Below are 13,516 nucleotides of genomic sequence, written 5' to 3' on the forward strand. Positions count from 1 at the left end.
CGCGCGTTCCTAGGGCGCCACCTCTTTGCGACTCGCTCACTTCTCCCGCGTGTTTGCCTCAGAGCGTGTGAACATTCCTCTGCTCGGCTCTCAGCTCGCCTCCAACCTGCGCCGCCCGGCCAGCATGCCTCCCCGGCCGTGAAGCGGGGCTGCCGCCGCCCCTCCGCGCCGCTGCGGGCCCGCCCTCGCCGCCACCTGGCCCTCCTGATCGACGACACGCGCACTTGAAACTTGTTATCAGGGTGTGTGGAATCAACTTTCCGGAAGCAACCAGCCCACCAGAGGAGGTAGACAGACAGCTATGTATATATATGTGGGTCTCCCTACAAGTGGCTCTGGAACGAGAGGGCCTGGTTCGCGAAGAAGCTGACTTCAGGGGGGGAAACTTTCTTCTTGTAGGAGGAGGTTAGTCCTGTTCCACGAACTCAGGAGAGCTGCTGGCCAGATTCAGTAGACATTGCTAGGGGAGACACGTAAACACACTATTCATCATTGATGCATATGTAAAACCATTTCATTTTCGCTATTATTTCAGAGGAAGCGCCTCTGATTTTCTTTTTTCTTTTTTTTTTTCCTCTTTTTTGGTTTCTTTTTGCCTGTGGGTGTTTGGAAAAAAAGCACAGTTGGAGTAGCTGGTTGCTACATAAGTAAGTGCGGAGAGGCTCCAGAGAAAGTGTTGTATTGCTTCCTTTTTTTTTTTTTCTTTCTTTTTTTTTTTTTTTCTTTGCAACTTGGGAGATGCCCTTGATGTTGAAGAGGCTATTTGAGAGCAGGCTAACGGGGGGGAACGGAGTCGTGCGAGGAGATGGGGAGTCCGGACTGACACTTCGGGTCCCTTTCCACTCTGTTGCAGGTCCCGAGCGCAAGAGGATAGATATGATGCTGCGGACACTGGTTCAGCACTGGAGCGTCGCGGTGTTCCTGCTGAGCTACTCGGTGCCCTCCTGCGGGCGCTCGGTGGAGGGGCTCAACCGCCGGCTGTAAGTGTCGCCCCAGCCTCCCCTGGGCGCGCGGGTCAGGGAGGCCAGTGGGACAGGCTGCCAGGCTGGGACGCTGCCGAGGGCTCGCGGCGGTCAGCGCTGCTCCCCGCCCGGGGTGAGAGACAGGGGCCATCCGGCTACCTGCCGGGGCGAGCCCCGTCCTCCAACCTAGCGGGACAACTGGCTGAACTTACAAGGCGAGACCGGGAAGAGACGGATTGTGTGTGTGTGTGTGTGTGTGTGTGTGTGTTTCCTTATGGAGCGTTTTACAGAATCCCCTCTAGGGAAAGATCCTCTACCTCCAGTGAAAGAAAAGGATTGCTTTCAGAACCCGGGGAGGGTTTGAAAGTCCGGGGAAGCTGAGGGACCCGGAGACATACGACCTACGGTCTGTGCGCGCGCGCGTAGATATACATATTGAATGTGGGTGGCAGTTTGTGTGTGAAAAGCAAACTCCTTAACATCTGATTTTATTATGAATGACATAATTTTAAGCATATAAAACGGGACCGTATTACATAATGAAAGCATATTATATAATGAAGTAGTAACAACTTCGCGGTGGCACCGCTCCAACATTAGTATTGATACAATTCAGGAAGGCTAGAGTGTGTGTGGTTCCAAAATGAGTTTTAGGTGTGGAAACTTTTTTTCTCCCCCCCCCTCCCTTTGGAACTGTTGCTAGCAGTTCTTTAATCTGGAGTCAAATATTTGCATTGTAGACTGGAAGCTTGTATTTTGGCATTCTCGTTCGGTGATTCTTTTAAGGATAATTTCGACTTTGAAATAATCATACATCCAAGGACACCGGAGAAATAGCACTATGTTGTATGACTGAGAAGTTGGAAGAGTAGGGGAGTGAGAGTATCTTAATAATCGGTTGGACCTAGCAGTTCGTTAATGTGTGTAATACCATCTTTGGGTGATCTTTAAGCTGCGGACTCTAGTGTTCAGGATGGGAATACTATAAAGTTTGAGAATTGAGAAGAGTTTGACTCTGGAGAAGGAATTAAGGAGAACTTTTACACTAACAATAAAAACAGCGATATCTAATATTTATAATCAGGTTCATGGTGCTTCCTTGTAAACTCCCCAGGGTGTACAAAAAGGCAACTGTTTTATATGTGCCCCTGGTCTGTTATTAAAGCAGAAAATCCTTAAATGAAATTACTTTAGACATGTCTGAACCTTGGCACCGAAATGAAAATCTATTATGAATCTCCTAAGGCAAATTGTGTAGAACATTGTGCTGAAGATAAAGCTTCATTGTATTCTTCAACGTTTTGCTGATGTATTTTCTGAAAATTGTCTTCAGACTTTTTGCTCATTTTGGAACTTGTGTTAAATTCAATAATTTAAAATCCATATATAAATATAGATGAAGACTAGATTTTTAAAAGCACACTTAAATACTGTACTTATTTGGCTAAGAAATACTATCTTGGAACAGAGCCAATTTTTTCTTTAAAGTTGCTTAAGAAATACCTGTTTTGTCTTTTGAGAAACAGTAAATGAGCCATGATTAAATCCACAACTGTGGCATAAAAATACTGCTAAGTAGTCCTAAAGGCTATTTTTAACTCTTTCTTTGTTGCACCTTACAAAATACACATCAGAAACCATTTAGCAGCCAGAGACTGTTATAGTTTTGTTTGTGGGTGAAATATAATATTGTAGTTAAACACTCACACTCAGCAGATGGTTATAAAACTACCACAAAACATTCTCATAGTTAATGGGTAATAGATCATCACATTACAGCCATGGTTTTTCAGGGAGGCTGAAATCATCTGTAGATGAAGATGTTTCATCAAATTATTATAGCCAAATGGAGTTTAAAAAACAAGTCATTATTTTTGCTTTGCTGCCAAGTAACAGTAAATTTTGTGTGCTAGACAAAACATTAGTCTACTATTACGCTAAATCAAGCTGGTTTCTCAAAGGAATTTTAACATATAATCAAACTGTGTTACTCCTCAATTTTGACACAAACTGTTAGGATACTGCTTTGGAAGTATAGATTTTTTTTTTTAACTAGGTGCTAACTTCTAAGGGAGAGAAACCTACTGTGACAAGATTTCCTAAACCATACAAAGGAGGCAATTATAAGTTGTAAATCTTCTGGATCTGTTAGTCCAAAGGATTTTAATTAATGGAGCTAGAGCATGATCAAGTTGGATATTGGAAATTGAGGCCTCTGGATGTTATTGTACAGATGAACAAGGCTTTGGGCAGGTGGCTGTCTCTGTGTTTAGGTGAGAGAGGGAGCCCCAGCAGATTCAGAAACCTGAAACATCATTGGCTGATTTGCTTGGGAGCCAGACTGGGTCTACTCCACTTAATGAGAAGCGTAACTTTTGACTGAGTCATTTGAGTTGGAAGGGACTTCTGGTGAGTCATCTTAACTCTAACACCCTAACCCTGTCTCTTCTATGTACCACAAAATTTTTCTTCTCAAACACAGAGTCCTTCTTTCGGAGGAGCCCAGCATCAGTACAAGTGTACTGCTTCTTCCTATGCTGGAAGAGGAATTTCCATCACTGTTTATGTCCTCTGTTCCTTGATAGTTTCTTCGAAATTTAATCTTCTTCCCTGAAAACTCCCTTGAGAGTGATTTTTCTTTAAAGAGGAGGAGCTATGTTTTGACAGAATTTAGAGTTATCTGTATTAAGCATTCTCCCCAAATTTTTGAAGTTCTTTTTTTTTTTTACAATAATCAAAGGAGAGCATCACATATAACATACTTGTTTTTCCATTTTGGAGCTTAGGTATATAATAAATGCCAAGTGAACCATTGTGCTATGTAATATTTACAGACATATTTAACAACAGGCTATTATCATTCAGGCTATATTTACAATCTAAATATTTCAAAGTTACGTAATTGAGAACCTCCTCAATTTGAATTTATTACTCAGTATCTATGTACATCTAGTTTGTATAGGCCCAGTCATTTATTCCTGTGTAAGTTTATATCTTATTTGGGAAATAAATAAAACACTTCATGGGCCTTATTCCTTGTCGATGATAAAGATACCATTATATTCAAGATCCTCTAATGCAATTTCCCAATCAGATTCATTCTTCACAATATTTTAAGTGCAGAAGTCTCTGAAATACTGAGAAATTGTCTAACAGCATTTCAGACTTAGCATTTAAGAAAACTTTTTTTTCCAATATAGTGTTACTTCTAAAAAGCTTTGTCCCTCACAAGAGATGTACTATTTTAAACTGGACGGAGTTGTGCCGTATTGTAGGCTTTTTATAAAATAGAAGGATAGGATGATTACTGCATTTCCCATGAGAACCATCCTGGGAAAGTGCAGCTCTTGAGTTAGGAAGGCATAGTGACTCACAGTTGACAGGCTGGTCATGATGACAGGCATATATGCCTGTCAGAGGGGGCATGAGCAATGACTAACCATTAAAGTTTTGACTTCAAATTAAGCTAGAATGGGCTATATTATCCATTTGGAGAGCAGTACAGATGAGGAGGGTATCTGCCAGGGATTTAGAACAAAATAAAAGCCCCAAATACTATAAATTATTACTGATTAAGGACTTCTTTTTAATGTGACATTTTGCTAAAAGATACTTATTAAACTGCAATGCTTCTGAAATACGCAATTATATCAGTCCTATTCTTTAAACACGTTATTAGAGAATATAAATACATTGTACCAAAGCCTCAAACTTGTAGATTATTAAAAGTTTCCAGAATACTAACCATGCCACAGAGTAAGTGAATTTTAATCTAGTCACATGTGGCACCTTCAAAAAGGAAGAGAGACTCCTTCATGCCTCATTTAAACCAGGCTCCTGTTAAATTCCTTTCCGTGAAGTCATGTCTTTTTTGAACAAGCTACATGGCTTAAAGTCAGTCCGCACACTAAAATACTAGAAGGAAGCTGGCATTCTGGCTAGAAGGGCTGGAGAAATGATGACTGCATTTACATCTCTTACTCTCTTCTTTGGCTCATTCCCCTAGTGATAATCCAAACTTGGGAATCTAAGTTCCTTACTTTGTTGATGAAAATGGACTTTTGGGGCAATAGGCTTGGTCTTCAATGAAACTGATACATTTCTGTCCAATTCACCCATTGTTATGGTGGTTTATCACCCTATGCCTTGCCATTCTTCTTCCCTCAACAGAGGAACATGTTGAGACGTTAGCTTTGGCTTTGGCCAGAGAAAGGGTTGAGGAATTTGGAAAAGCAATCTTGGTTTTAGAATCTGAAGATCTAGTTTTTGGAGCCCCAGATCCACCAGTTCTCATTGTGTGAACTAGGGCAAGTCATTTAATCTCTCTGCACCTCATTTTGCCATATATAAAATGGAGATAATAATGCTATTTATTACCGTTATATTTCTCTAAGGAGTTAAAGAAGTTGTACTAACAAAAGCAACAAGGGACCCAGACACCATGGTGTCAGGGAAGTAAGTATACAGGGGATGTAGCCCTGTGAACTATCCTACCAAGCTTTTGAGGATGAGCCAGTTGGAGGGCTATTCTAACTATAAGATTGGAGTTAGGTAAGAAAGCGTTGAAGCAGGCATGATATGACTAATTAATGTATGCATTCCTTAAATATGGCTAATAATGTACACACAGAATAATAAAAGAATACATGATGGACATGGAAGCAGGAGTCACAGTGTCATCTAAAAGGATTGATAGGGAATGAGTTTGTTATTTTTCACTAGATTTTCATTAGATTGTTGTTTAAATAGAAAAATCACTTTATGTTTGTTCCTAAACATATTTTAAGATAAAGAGAACAAGGGGAAAAGTGAAATTCTCAACTGAGTGCTAAGGATAATACTCTTTAGAATTCTAAATTTAAAAAAAAAAAATCTTGAAGCACAGAAGAAATAGAATGATCTCATTTAATTTAAGCACACAAAGAAACCCATTTTAAGGAGACCACCCACTACTTCACAGAAAAATACTCTTTCTGACGGTTGGCCTTCAAATACAGGTTCCTGGTAGCCAGTAGTCTAAAATGTTAAAGTTCAGCCTGTTAGTCAGATGGTTTCCTAGACAGGCTTCACCGCTCACTTCATCCTTCAGCCTTTGTTTGCTTTTACTCTTACAGCTTGCTGTTCTTTGAAATTCAGTATTATTATTATTTTCTTAATGAGGCAACTCTGTGTGTGTGTATGCGCATGTGTGTTTGTAGGCTTGGGGAGAGTACTCAGGTAAAAGCAGTCTCCGTTTTATTGCCCAAGCTGTGATTTCTGGATTTATTGCCCCAAAAGAACTCTGAAAAATGTGAAGAGATGCCCAGTGGTTTCTGTCCATTTCTGGGCATAACTGAAGCATAGCATTTGAAATTGGGAGGGGGGGGGAGCATAGAAATCACTGGCTCTGACCCCTCCCTTTCATACACATGAGGCCCAGGAATGTTCATGTCCCCACCAAGGTCACAGACCTTGTAGGTGGCAGAACTGGGGACCTGGAGCTGGGGGTCCACGCGTTCCCTGCCCTGCACCGCCAGCTTGCTCTCTCCCTTCCACTTGTGTCCTGCATGGACCAACGAGAAAGCTAAAGGGATTTACTCATGTCTTTGTTGCCTCTACCAACAACTAAAATTTAACTGTTTTTATTCCCCTCCTTGTATTTTTTTTTTTTTCCTTTCTTTCTTAAAGCAAAAGAGCTGTGTCTGAACACCAGCTCCTCCATGACAAGGGGAAGTCCATCCAGGATTTACGACGACGCTTCTTCCTTCACCATCTGATCGCAGAAATCCACACAGCCGAAATCAGAACTACCTCGGAGGTTTCCCCTAACTCCAAGCCCGCTCCCAACACAAAGAACCACCCGGTCCGATTCGGGTCTGATGACGAGGGCAGGTACCTAACTCAGGAAACCAACAAGGTGGATACGTACAAAGAGCAGCCACTCAAGACACCTGGCAAGAAAAAGAAAGGCAAGCCTGGGAAACGCAAGGAACAGGAGAAGAAAAAACGGCGAACTCGATCGGCCTGGTTGAACTCTGAAGTGGCCGGGAGTGGGCTCGAAGGGGACCAGCTGTCTGACACCTCCACGACATGGCTGGAGCTCGATTCACGGTAACAGGCTTCCTGGCCCACAGCCTCTTCCTGGTGCTCTCAGCTGGGCTTTGGAGCCTCCCTTCCGCCTTGCCTTGGATTTTTCTCCTCTCTGTCAGTCGCTACACAATCCAAAAGCTTATGACAAGCCAGAATACTGTCTGCCTTAAAGCAGTGACCCGCTTACACCCAACACACGTGCGCACGCGCATGCTCACACACGTGTATGCGCTCGTGCACATGCGCATGCTCACGCACATGCGCTCTATACAGGCTCTATAACTTAACTTTCTCCATCACAAACCCCAACGTCAATGCTTTAGTACTCTAGTAAATAATTCCACCTCTTACTCAAGCTTCAAAAGCTAATGACCATCTTCATAACTTGCTGGAGAGGTGTATTTATTCCCCCGCAGTCTGTCACACTTTGGCAAACTGTCTTGATAGTTTTTCATTTCTTTCTTTTTCTCACTTCAAGGGAGAACAACAAAAGGATTTGATGTTATCTACGAACACTGCAGAACAGTACCTTACCGTAAACAGTTCTGAGCCATTCACACTTTTTATTTAATTAAGTGTATTTAATTAAATTTTAAATTTATTTTAATTTAAAGAAATTAAATTATTTTTTAAACACACGCTTTAAGTTTGTTTAATTAAGTTTAACTCTGGTTTCTACCAGCTCATGGAAAAAAAAAAAAAGTGGTTTCTGAAAATTTTCAATATTGCCTTGGAAGGATATAAGTTTTTCTCACGTATCTCTTTGTCTGTTGGCAAGTGGAATAATTTTTCTAGGGTAATGCAATAAGAATAATAAAACTTCACACTTATGTGGTTTGTTTATCCCTAGCTCACAGATACAGTTAATAATGACACTCACAGACTTTGGAATCAAAACAACTTAGGCTCACATCTTAGGTCTGAACTTATTAAAGTTTACAACCTAGGGCAAGTTACTCAGTCTTTCTAAGACTCACTTTCATCTTATGTGAAATGAAGATATTAATTGTACCAACCTCATAGAGTTGGTGAAGATTAAATGAGATATTATATATGAGTTGAATGCCTGTCATATAGTAAATACTCAATAAATGGCAACATACTATTACTCTGGTCCTTTGAGACCTAGTTCTGATTGTGCCATCTCTATATATATTGGAGTGGGGGTGTCTCTGTGAGGCAAAAAAGGGGGCAAATAGTCATTTCATTTTATAAAATAGACAATGAAGGCATTCCACAGCTAAAGGACCTGAGTAGCTCTTGGAATTGAAATAAGTAGCCCTAGAACTGGATTTATTTCTCCATTTCCTGATGCTTAGACCAGTGCTATGTCCTCACTGATTTTTCATCATGTATTTCCATTGATAGGACCTTGTTTTGTTTTTTACTTTTCAGTACAGCACTTCTATGGGGCTTGAAAGAAAGAGGAAAACAGCACAAGAACACATCATATGCAACTAATGATGTCATTATTTAAAGAGTCCCCTGTTACTTCTTCAGTCCTTTCCTCTGACTCTGGTTCAGATAGAGTTACGGGGTGATATTTCAAAGGGAATTTGCTACTTACCATTATTTCTCTCCTTGAGTTAAGTTGGCAAACCCATCATTAAATAGCATATAAAATATTAATAGCAATGACATTAGATAAGAAGTACAGCTTCAGTAATCAATGGGCAGTGGCACTAGAAAAATCTATAGCACAGTAAATGACCTATTATTCATGATCTATTCTGCAAACATCTAATGGATCTATAAGGTGTAACGAACCTTATAAATTCTGGCTCACATAGCATATTCAGTGTACTTTAACTGTACATATTTATAACACAAGAGCCATACTTTATTGCCAAAACCTATTTTTATCCATTGTCTTACTATATATATGAATTATAAAAACAGAAGTATAAGTAATTTTTATGGTTTTTATTCATTTAAAATTTACAATGCTCTTTAAGTTCTGGAGAATTGATGAAAATCAATACTCATCAATTCTTATGCCCAAAGCTACCCCTAAGTTAAAGTAGGTTTAGTAGAGTGGGGCCTACTCAAATCCAGACCTAGAACTGAAAGAAATAGAAGTTTTCTGCTTTTCCTTTCTCTTCTCTGTTGGTGAGGGACATTCATGGAAAGAACTGTTTGTTTGGCAGCCAGATGTTGGCATTCTCCCAACACAGCCCAACAGAGGTGCAGGGAAGAGTGGAGAAATTTTGGAGTGTGTTGATGAAAATGTATAGGGCCATGTAAATTCTGTAATCCAAATAAAATCTTTTCAGAATAATTCTTTTAAAGTTTTATGTGACCAATCTTTTATCGATGTCCTCTCCTCAGTTTCTTTGTATTATTATACGATGATCTGAGAGGTCTAATGAGATGGCAAACATGAACTTTATTATAATATATGCAGTATTTTTTAAGGAAATTGCTGAGGTAAAAGTATCTGTTTCCTGTCACATGAACCATTCAGTGGAAAATACATAGCTCTAAATTTGGGGAAATACATTAAGGAATTTTTGATATTGCAAATGAGAGATCCAGATACAACAGGATTCATTTATTAGAAATCATATGTTTTGCCTTGGTAAATATTGATTTGGAAAAATATAAAAAGCTTTTCAGGAGTCAAAACATCTAGACCTCTAAAGTGTTGTCATACATATACATATAATAAACATACACGTGTACTTGTACGTCATGTTATATGGTTTACTTGACTAATACAATCTGTGCCTTTGTTAAAGGAAAGATTACAAGGAAGGAGAACAAACACACTGTCTGGGCAGGGTGAAATATTATTGAAAAATTTTTTCTTGGTCTTTTAACTTATTTCTTTTTTCTTTCTTTCTAAGGATTTAATATTTCAAAATATCGTTTATTCTCTCTTTGCTTGTGTTATTCTTAAACTCAATTTACCTAATGCCATTTAGTATGAAAACATTTAAAAATCAGTACAGTACACAAATTATTGAGTTTTTTTATGTCATCTTTCTGGCTTTATTCATAACATCCATCCACATCTATCTACCCATTAAAATTTTAATCTTAAAGTCTGCTTTTCTCTGTAGTTAGGAGCTATTTAAACATTCCAACCAAAACCATTGGTGAAGGGGTCAGTTCCTTAAGACATTAAAACACTCTCAATGCTCAATTTGCTTTTCTTTCCTTAAGCTGCACATAAAACTCTGAAATTGTGAAGAATTTGCTGTTTTGTAGGTCTCGTACCCACACATGTCTGCCGTGTAAAACTGCCCACAACTCTGGCTCGTTAATCCAATGACACAGCCAATCAAATTCCATTCTATAGTTGTTTCCTGAGAAAGGAATACATATTCACTGAAATGGACCACACAAAGAGAAGAGAAAGGGAGACAGAAAAGCAGAGGAAACTCTGCTAGCCCATCTTGAAATACTGTCAGTGCACTATTTACATAGTTTAGAAAAGGTGTCAATCCCAAGCAATAGCTTATTCTGAATAATAAACAATGATGTGAAATGCTATTTTATACTTTTAAATCAATTTATTCTTAGTTATTCTTTCATTTAAAATAGGTTTTCCTAATTCCTAATGAAGTATCTATTGAAAAAAAAATCAGCAGAGTGAGAGACAAAAGATCCTATTTTAGCTTTAGCTTTGAAAACTAAAATTCAATAACTAGTATCTAAGGATAACTAAAGAAAGGACAGATGTCAGCCTATCATCAACTAAACATACTCTTCAACTACACATCCTTCCAAACTTGACCCAACATCCCATACTTTCACAGCCCTCACCACAGTCCATTATGTTGGTGAGAAATTGGTCTAAAGACCACCTGGACAAAATAAACAAACGTTGGATCGCCCAAGTCAGGTGCCACTGGGGAATAACCTTCTAAGTGAGTTGTGTGCTATGGTGGATGGCCCAACCTAGCCTTATTTCCAGGTTCTCAAATTTGTCCCTTCTTTTCCCAAGCTCGCCAGCTGGCAGCCATGGAAAATTCTCACAGGGTCTCTTTTTTTCTGGCACAGCAGAAACTCAGGCCCTTTCCCTTTCTGCACCTCGTTGATCACTTAGTCAGGTTGAAGAGCTTGCCTGTAGCAGAAGTTCTATAGAATCAGGTGGATCCCACAGGCACCTGTGGGAAATATTTATAAGAGTCCCCCGCATCTCTTTCCACTGTGATTCTGTGTTCCTTAATGTATATCCTTTATTTTGTAGGTCTTTTCATTTGTAAAGAAAATTAACCTGTTTTCTCCTCTTCTTTCTCTTCCTTCTTTTTGCAGGAGGCATTGAAATCTTCAGCAGAGACCTTCCAAGGACATATTGCAGGATTCTGTAATAGTGAACATATGGAAAGTATTAGAAATATTTATTGTCTGTAAATACTGTAAATGCATTGGAATAAAACTGTCTCCCCCATTGCTCTATGAAACTGCACATTGGTCATTGTGAATATTTTTTTTTGCCAAGGCTAATCCAATTATTATTATCACATTTACCATAATTTATTTTGTCAACTGATGTATTTATTTTGTAAATGTATCTTGGTGCTGCTGAATTTCTATATTTTTTGTAACATAATGCACTTTAGATATACATATCAAGTATGTTGATAAATGACACAATAAAGTGTCTCTATTTTGTGGTTGATTTTAATGAATGCCTAAATATAATAATCCAAACTGATTTCCCTCTGTGCCTGTAAAAATAGCGGTATTTTAAATTTGTAAAGAATGTCTAATAAAATATAATCTAATTACATCATGACTCAGAGGGTGAATTATATCATTTAAGATTTCTAGTAGAAGGAATATGATATAGTTTTTTAAACTCTATTTGAATACAATCTTAAGTTTAATATGTTTATATTGGTACATATTCCCACATTTCCACATTAGTTTTTAGTTAAAAACCACTTAAAATGCATTTTACCCAATATTTCAGTTCAAGTCAATAACAGCATGGCTGAACTACCTAGACATTAGTTTATAAAGTATGTTCAATTTGAAGTGCAGACAGGGGCAGGCAGAAAAGCAACAGAGAAAAGTCAGGACAAAGGATTAAAGAAACTTAATCCAGAGAGTCAGCCAGAGCTGAAAAAAAGGAAAGATCCCGGTCAGAGACTCAAAGGCCATCAATATATATATATATTTTCTTAGACAGAGTCTCACTCTGTTGCCCAGGTTAGAGTGCCGTGGCATCAACCTAGCTCACAGCAACCTTCAACTCCTGGGCTCAAGCAATCCTCCTGCCTCAGCCTCCTGAGTAGCTGGGACTATAGACATGCACCACCATGTCTATAGTCTATATTTAAAATTTTTAAAATATATTTTTGGTTGTCTAGCTAATTTCTTTCTATTTTTAGTAGAGATGGTGTCTTGCTTTTGCTCAGGCTGGTCTCTACTTCCTGAGTTCAAATGATCCTCCCACCTCGGCCTCCCAGAGTGCTAGGATTACAGGTGTGAGCCACCTCACTGGCCAGTCCATCGATAATTTTAACCCATGTAAAGTTTAATTTGAGAAGCCGGGCGTGGTGGCTCACGCCTGTAATCCTAGCTCTCTGGGAGGCCGAGGCGGGCGGATTGCTCGAGGTCAGGAGTTCGAAACCAGCCTGAGCAAGAGCGAGACCCCGTCTCTACTATAAATAGAAAGAAATTAATTGGCCAACTAATATATATAGAAAAATGAGCCAGGCATGGTGGCGCATGCCTGTAGTCCCAGCTACTTGGGAGGCTGAGGCAGCAGGATTGCTTGAGCCCAGGAGTTTGAGGTTGCTGTGAGCTAGGCTAACGCCACGGCACTCACTCTAGCCTAGGCAACAAAGCGAGACTCTGTCTCAAAAAAAAAAAAAAAAGTTTAATTTGAGAGATCTCACTCTTACTACAACAACAATAAGAATAAAAGAGCTACTTGAGAGTTTTGCCAGTTAAGGTTCCTACCAGAGAAAGGAGAGAGACTCGGGCTCAGGAGATATGTGACCACTCAGAAAGCTCTCAAAGGCCAAGGTTGCTTTCCTGCGACATCACAGTTCCTGGAACTCAGGTTGCAAACAGCATGGGTATAACGCCATATGGAATCCCTGCTCCATTTTGAATATCATCCTAATCGTTCCTACCTCTATGTTCAGGTGAAAACACAAACACATTTCGTTCTACAGAATTTTTAACTGTTTGGAGCGTAGGACACCAATAAAAAACAAAACAAAAAAACCTATGAATCAAGCAAGCACATACTTAGGAATATACCCAATATACTGTTCGATATCTATCAAATCTTTGGGGGGGTGCACAAGAAATAAAAATGTTATTACTGCCTTTGAGACTCCTTCACTCCAGTAAGTAGACTATCCATATGTATACATGAAAAAACTACATGCTAAAATGATCTAAAATTCTGTGAATATCTAAAAAGGGGAAACAAAAAGAGAGATTAATATGGGTCAGGCATGAGTAGGATTATGTTTCTAGGAGGAATATACTCAAATTAAACTTATTCATATTTTCACTTG

General features: G+C 39.2%; 1 protein-coding gene across 4 annotated transcripts; it reads left to right on the plus strand.

Annotated features, from left to right (window-relative positions):
* The first annotated feature begins 293 nt into the window (after nucleotides 1-293).
* Nucleotides 294-11,775, plus strand: PTHLH (parathyroid hormone like hormone). Of its 4 annotated transcripts, none has more exons than XM_012739581.2 (4): nucleotides 294-405; nucleotides 854-980; nucleotides 6,630-7,052; nucleotides 11,292-11,775. In XM_012739581.2, the coding sequence occupies exons 1-4, from the start codon at nucleotides 312-314 to the stop codon at nucleotides 11,299-11,301; spliced, it is 654 nt and encodes a 217-aa protein (XP_012595035.2). In that variant the 5' UTR covers nucleotides 294-311; the 3' UTR covers nucleotides 11,302-11,775. The 4 variants fall into 4 exon arrangements, with proteins under 4 accessions (XP_012595035.2, XP_012595036.2, XP_012595034.1 ...); XM_012739582.3 differs by lacking the exon at nucleotides 11,292-11,775 and adding an exon at nucleotides 8,427-8,780; XM_012739580.2 differs by lacking the exon at nucleotides 11,292-11,775 and adding an exon at nucleotides 7,510-7,635.
* The last annotated feature ends 1,741 nt before the right edge of the window (nucleotides 11,776-13,516 follow it).

The sequence above is a fragment of the Microcebus murinus genome, chromosome 10, assembly GCF_040939455.1.
Source record: "Microcebus murinus isolate Inina chromosome 10, M.murinus_Inina_mat1.0, whole genome shotgun sequence".
Lineage (NCBI taxonomy): Eukaryota > Metazoa > Chordata > Mammalia > Primates > Cheirogaleidae > Microcebus > Microcebus murinus.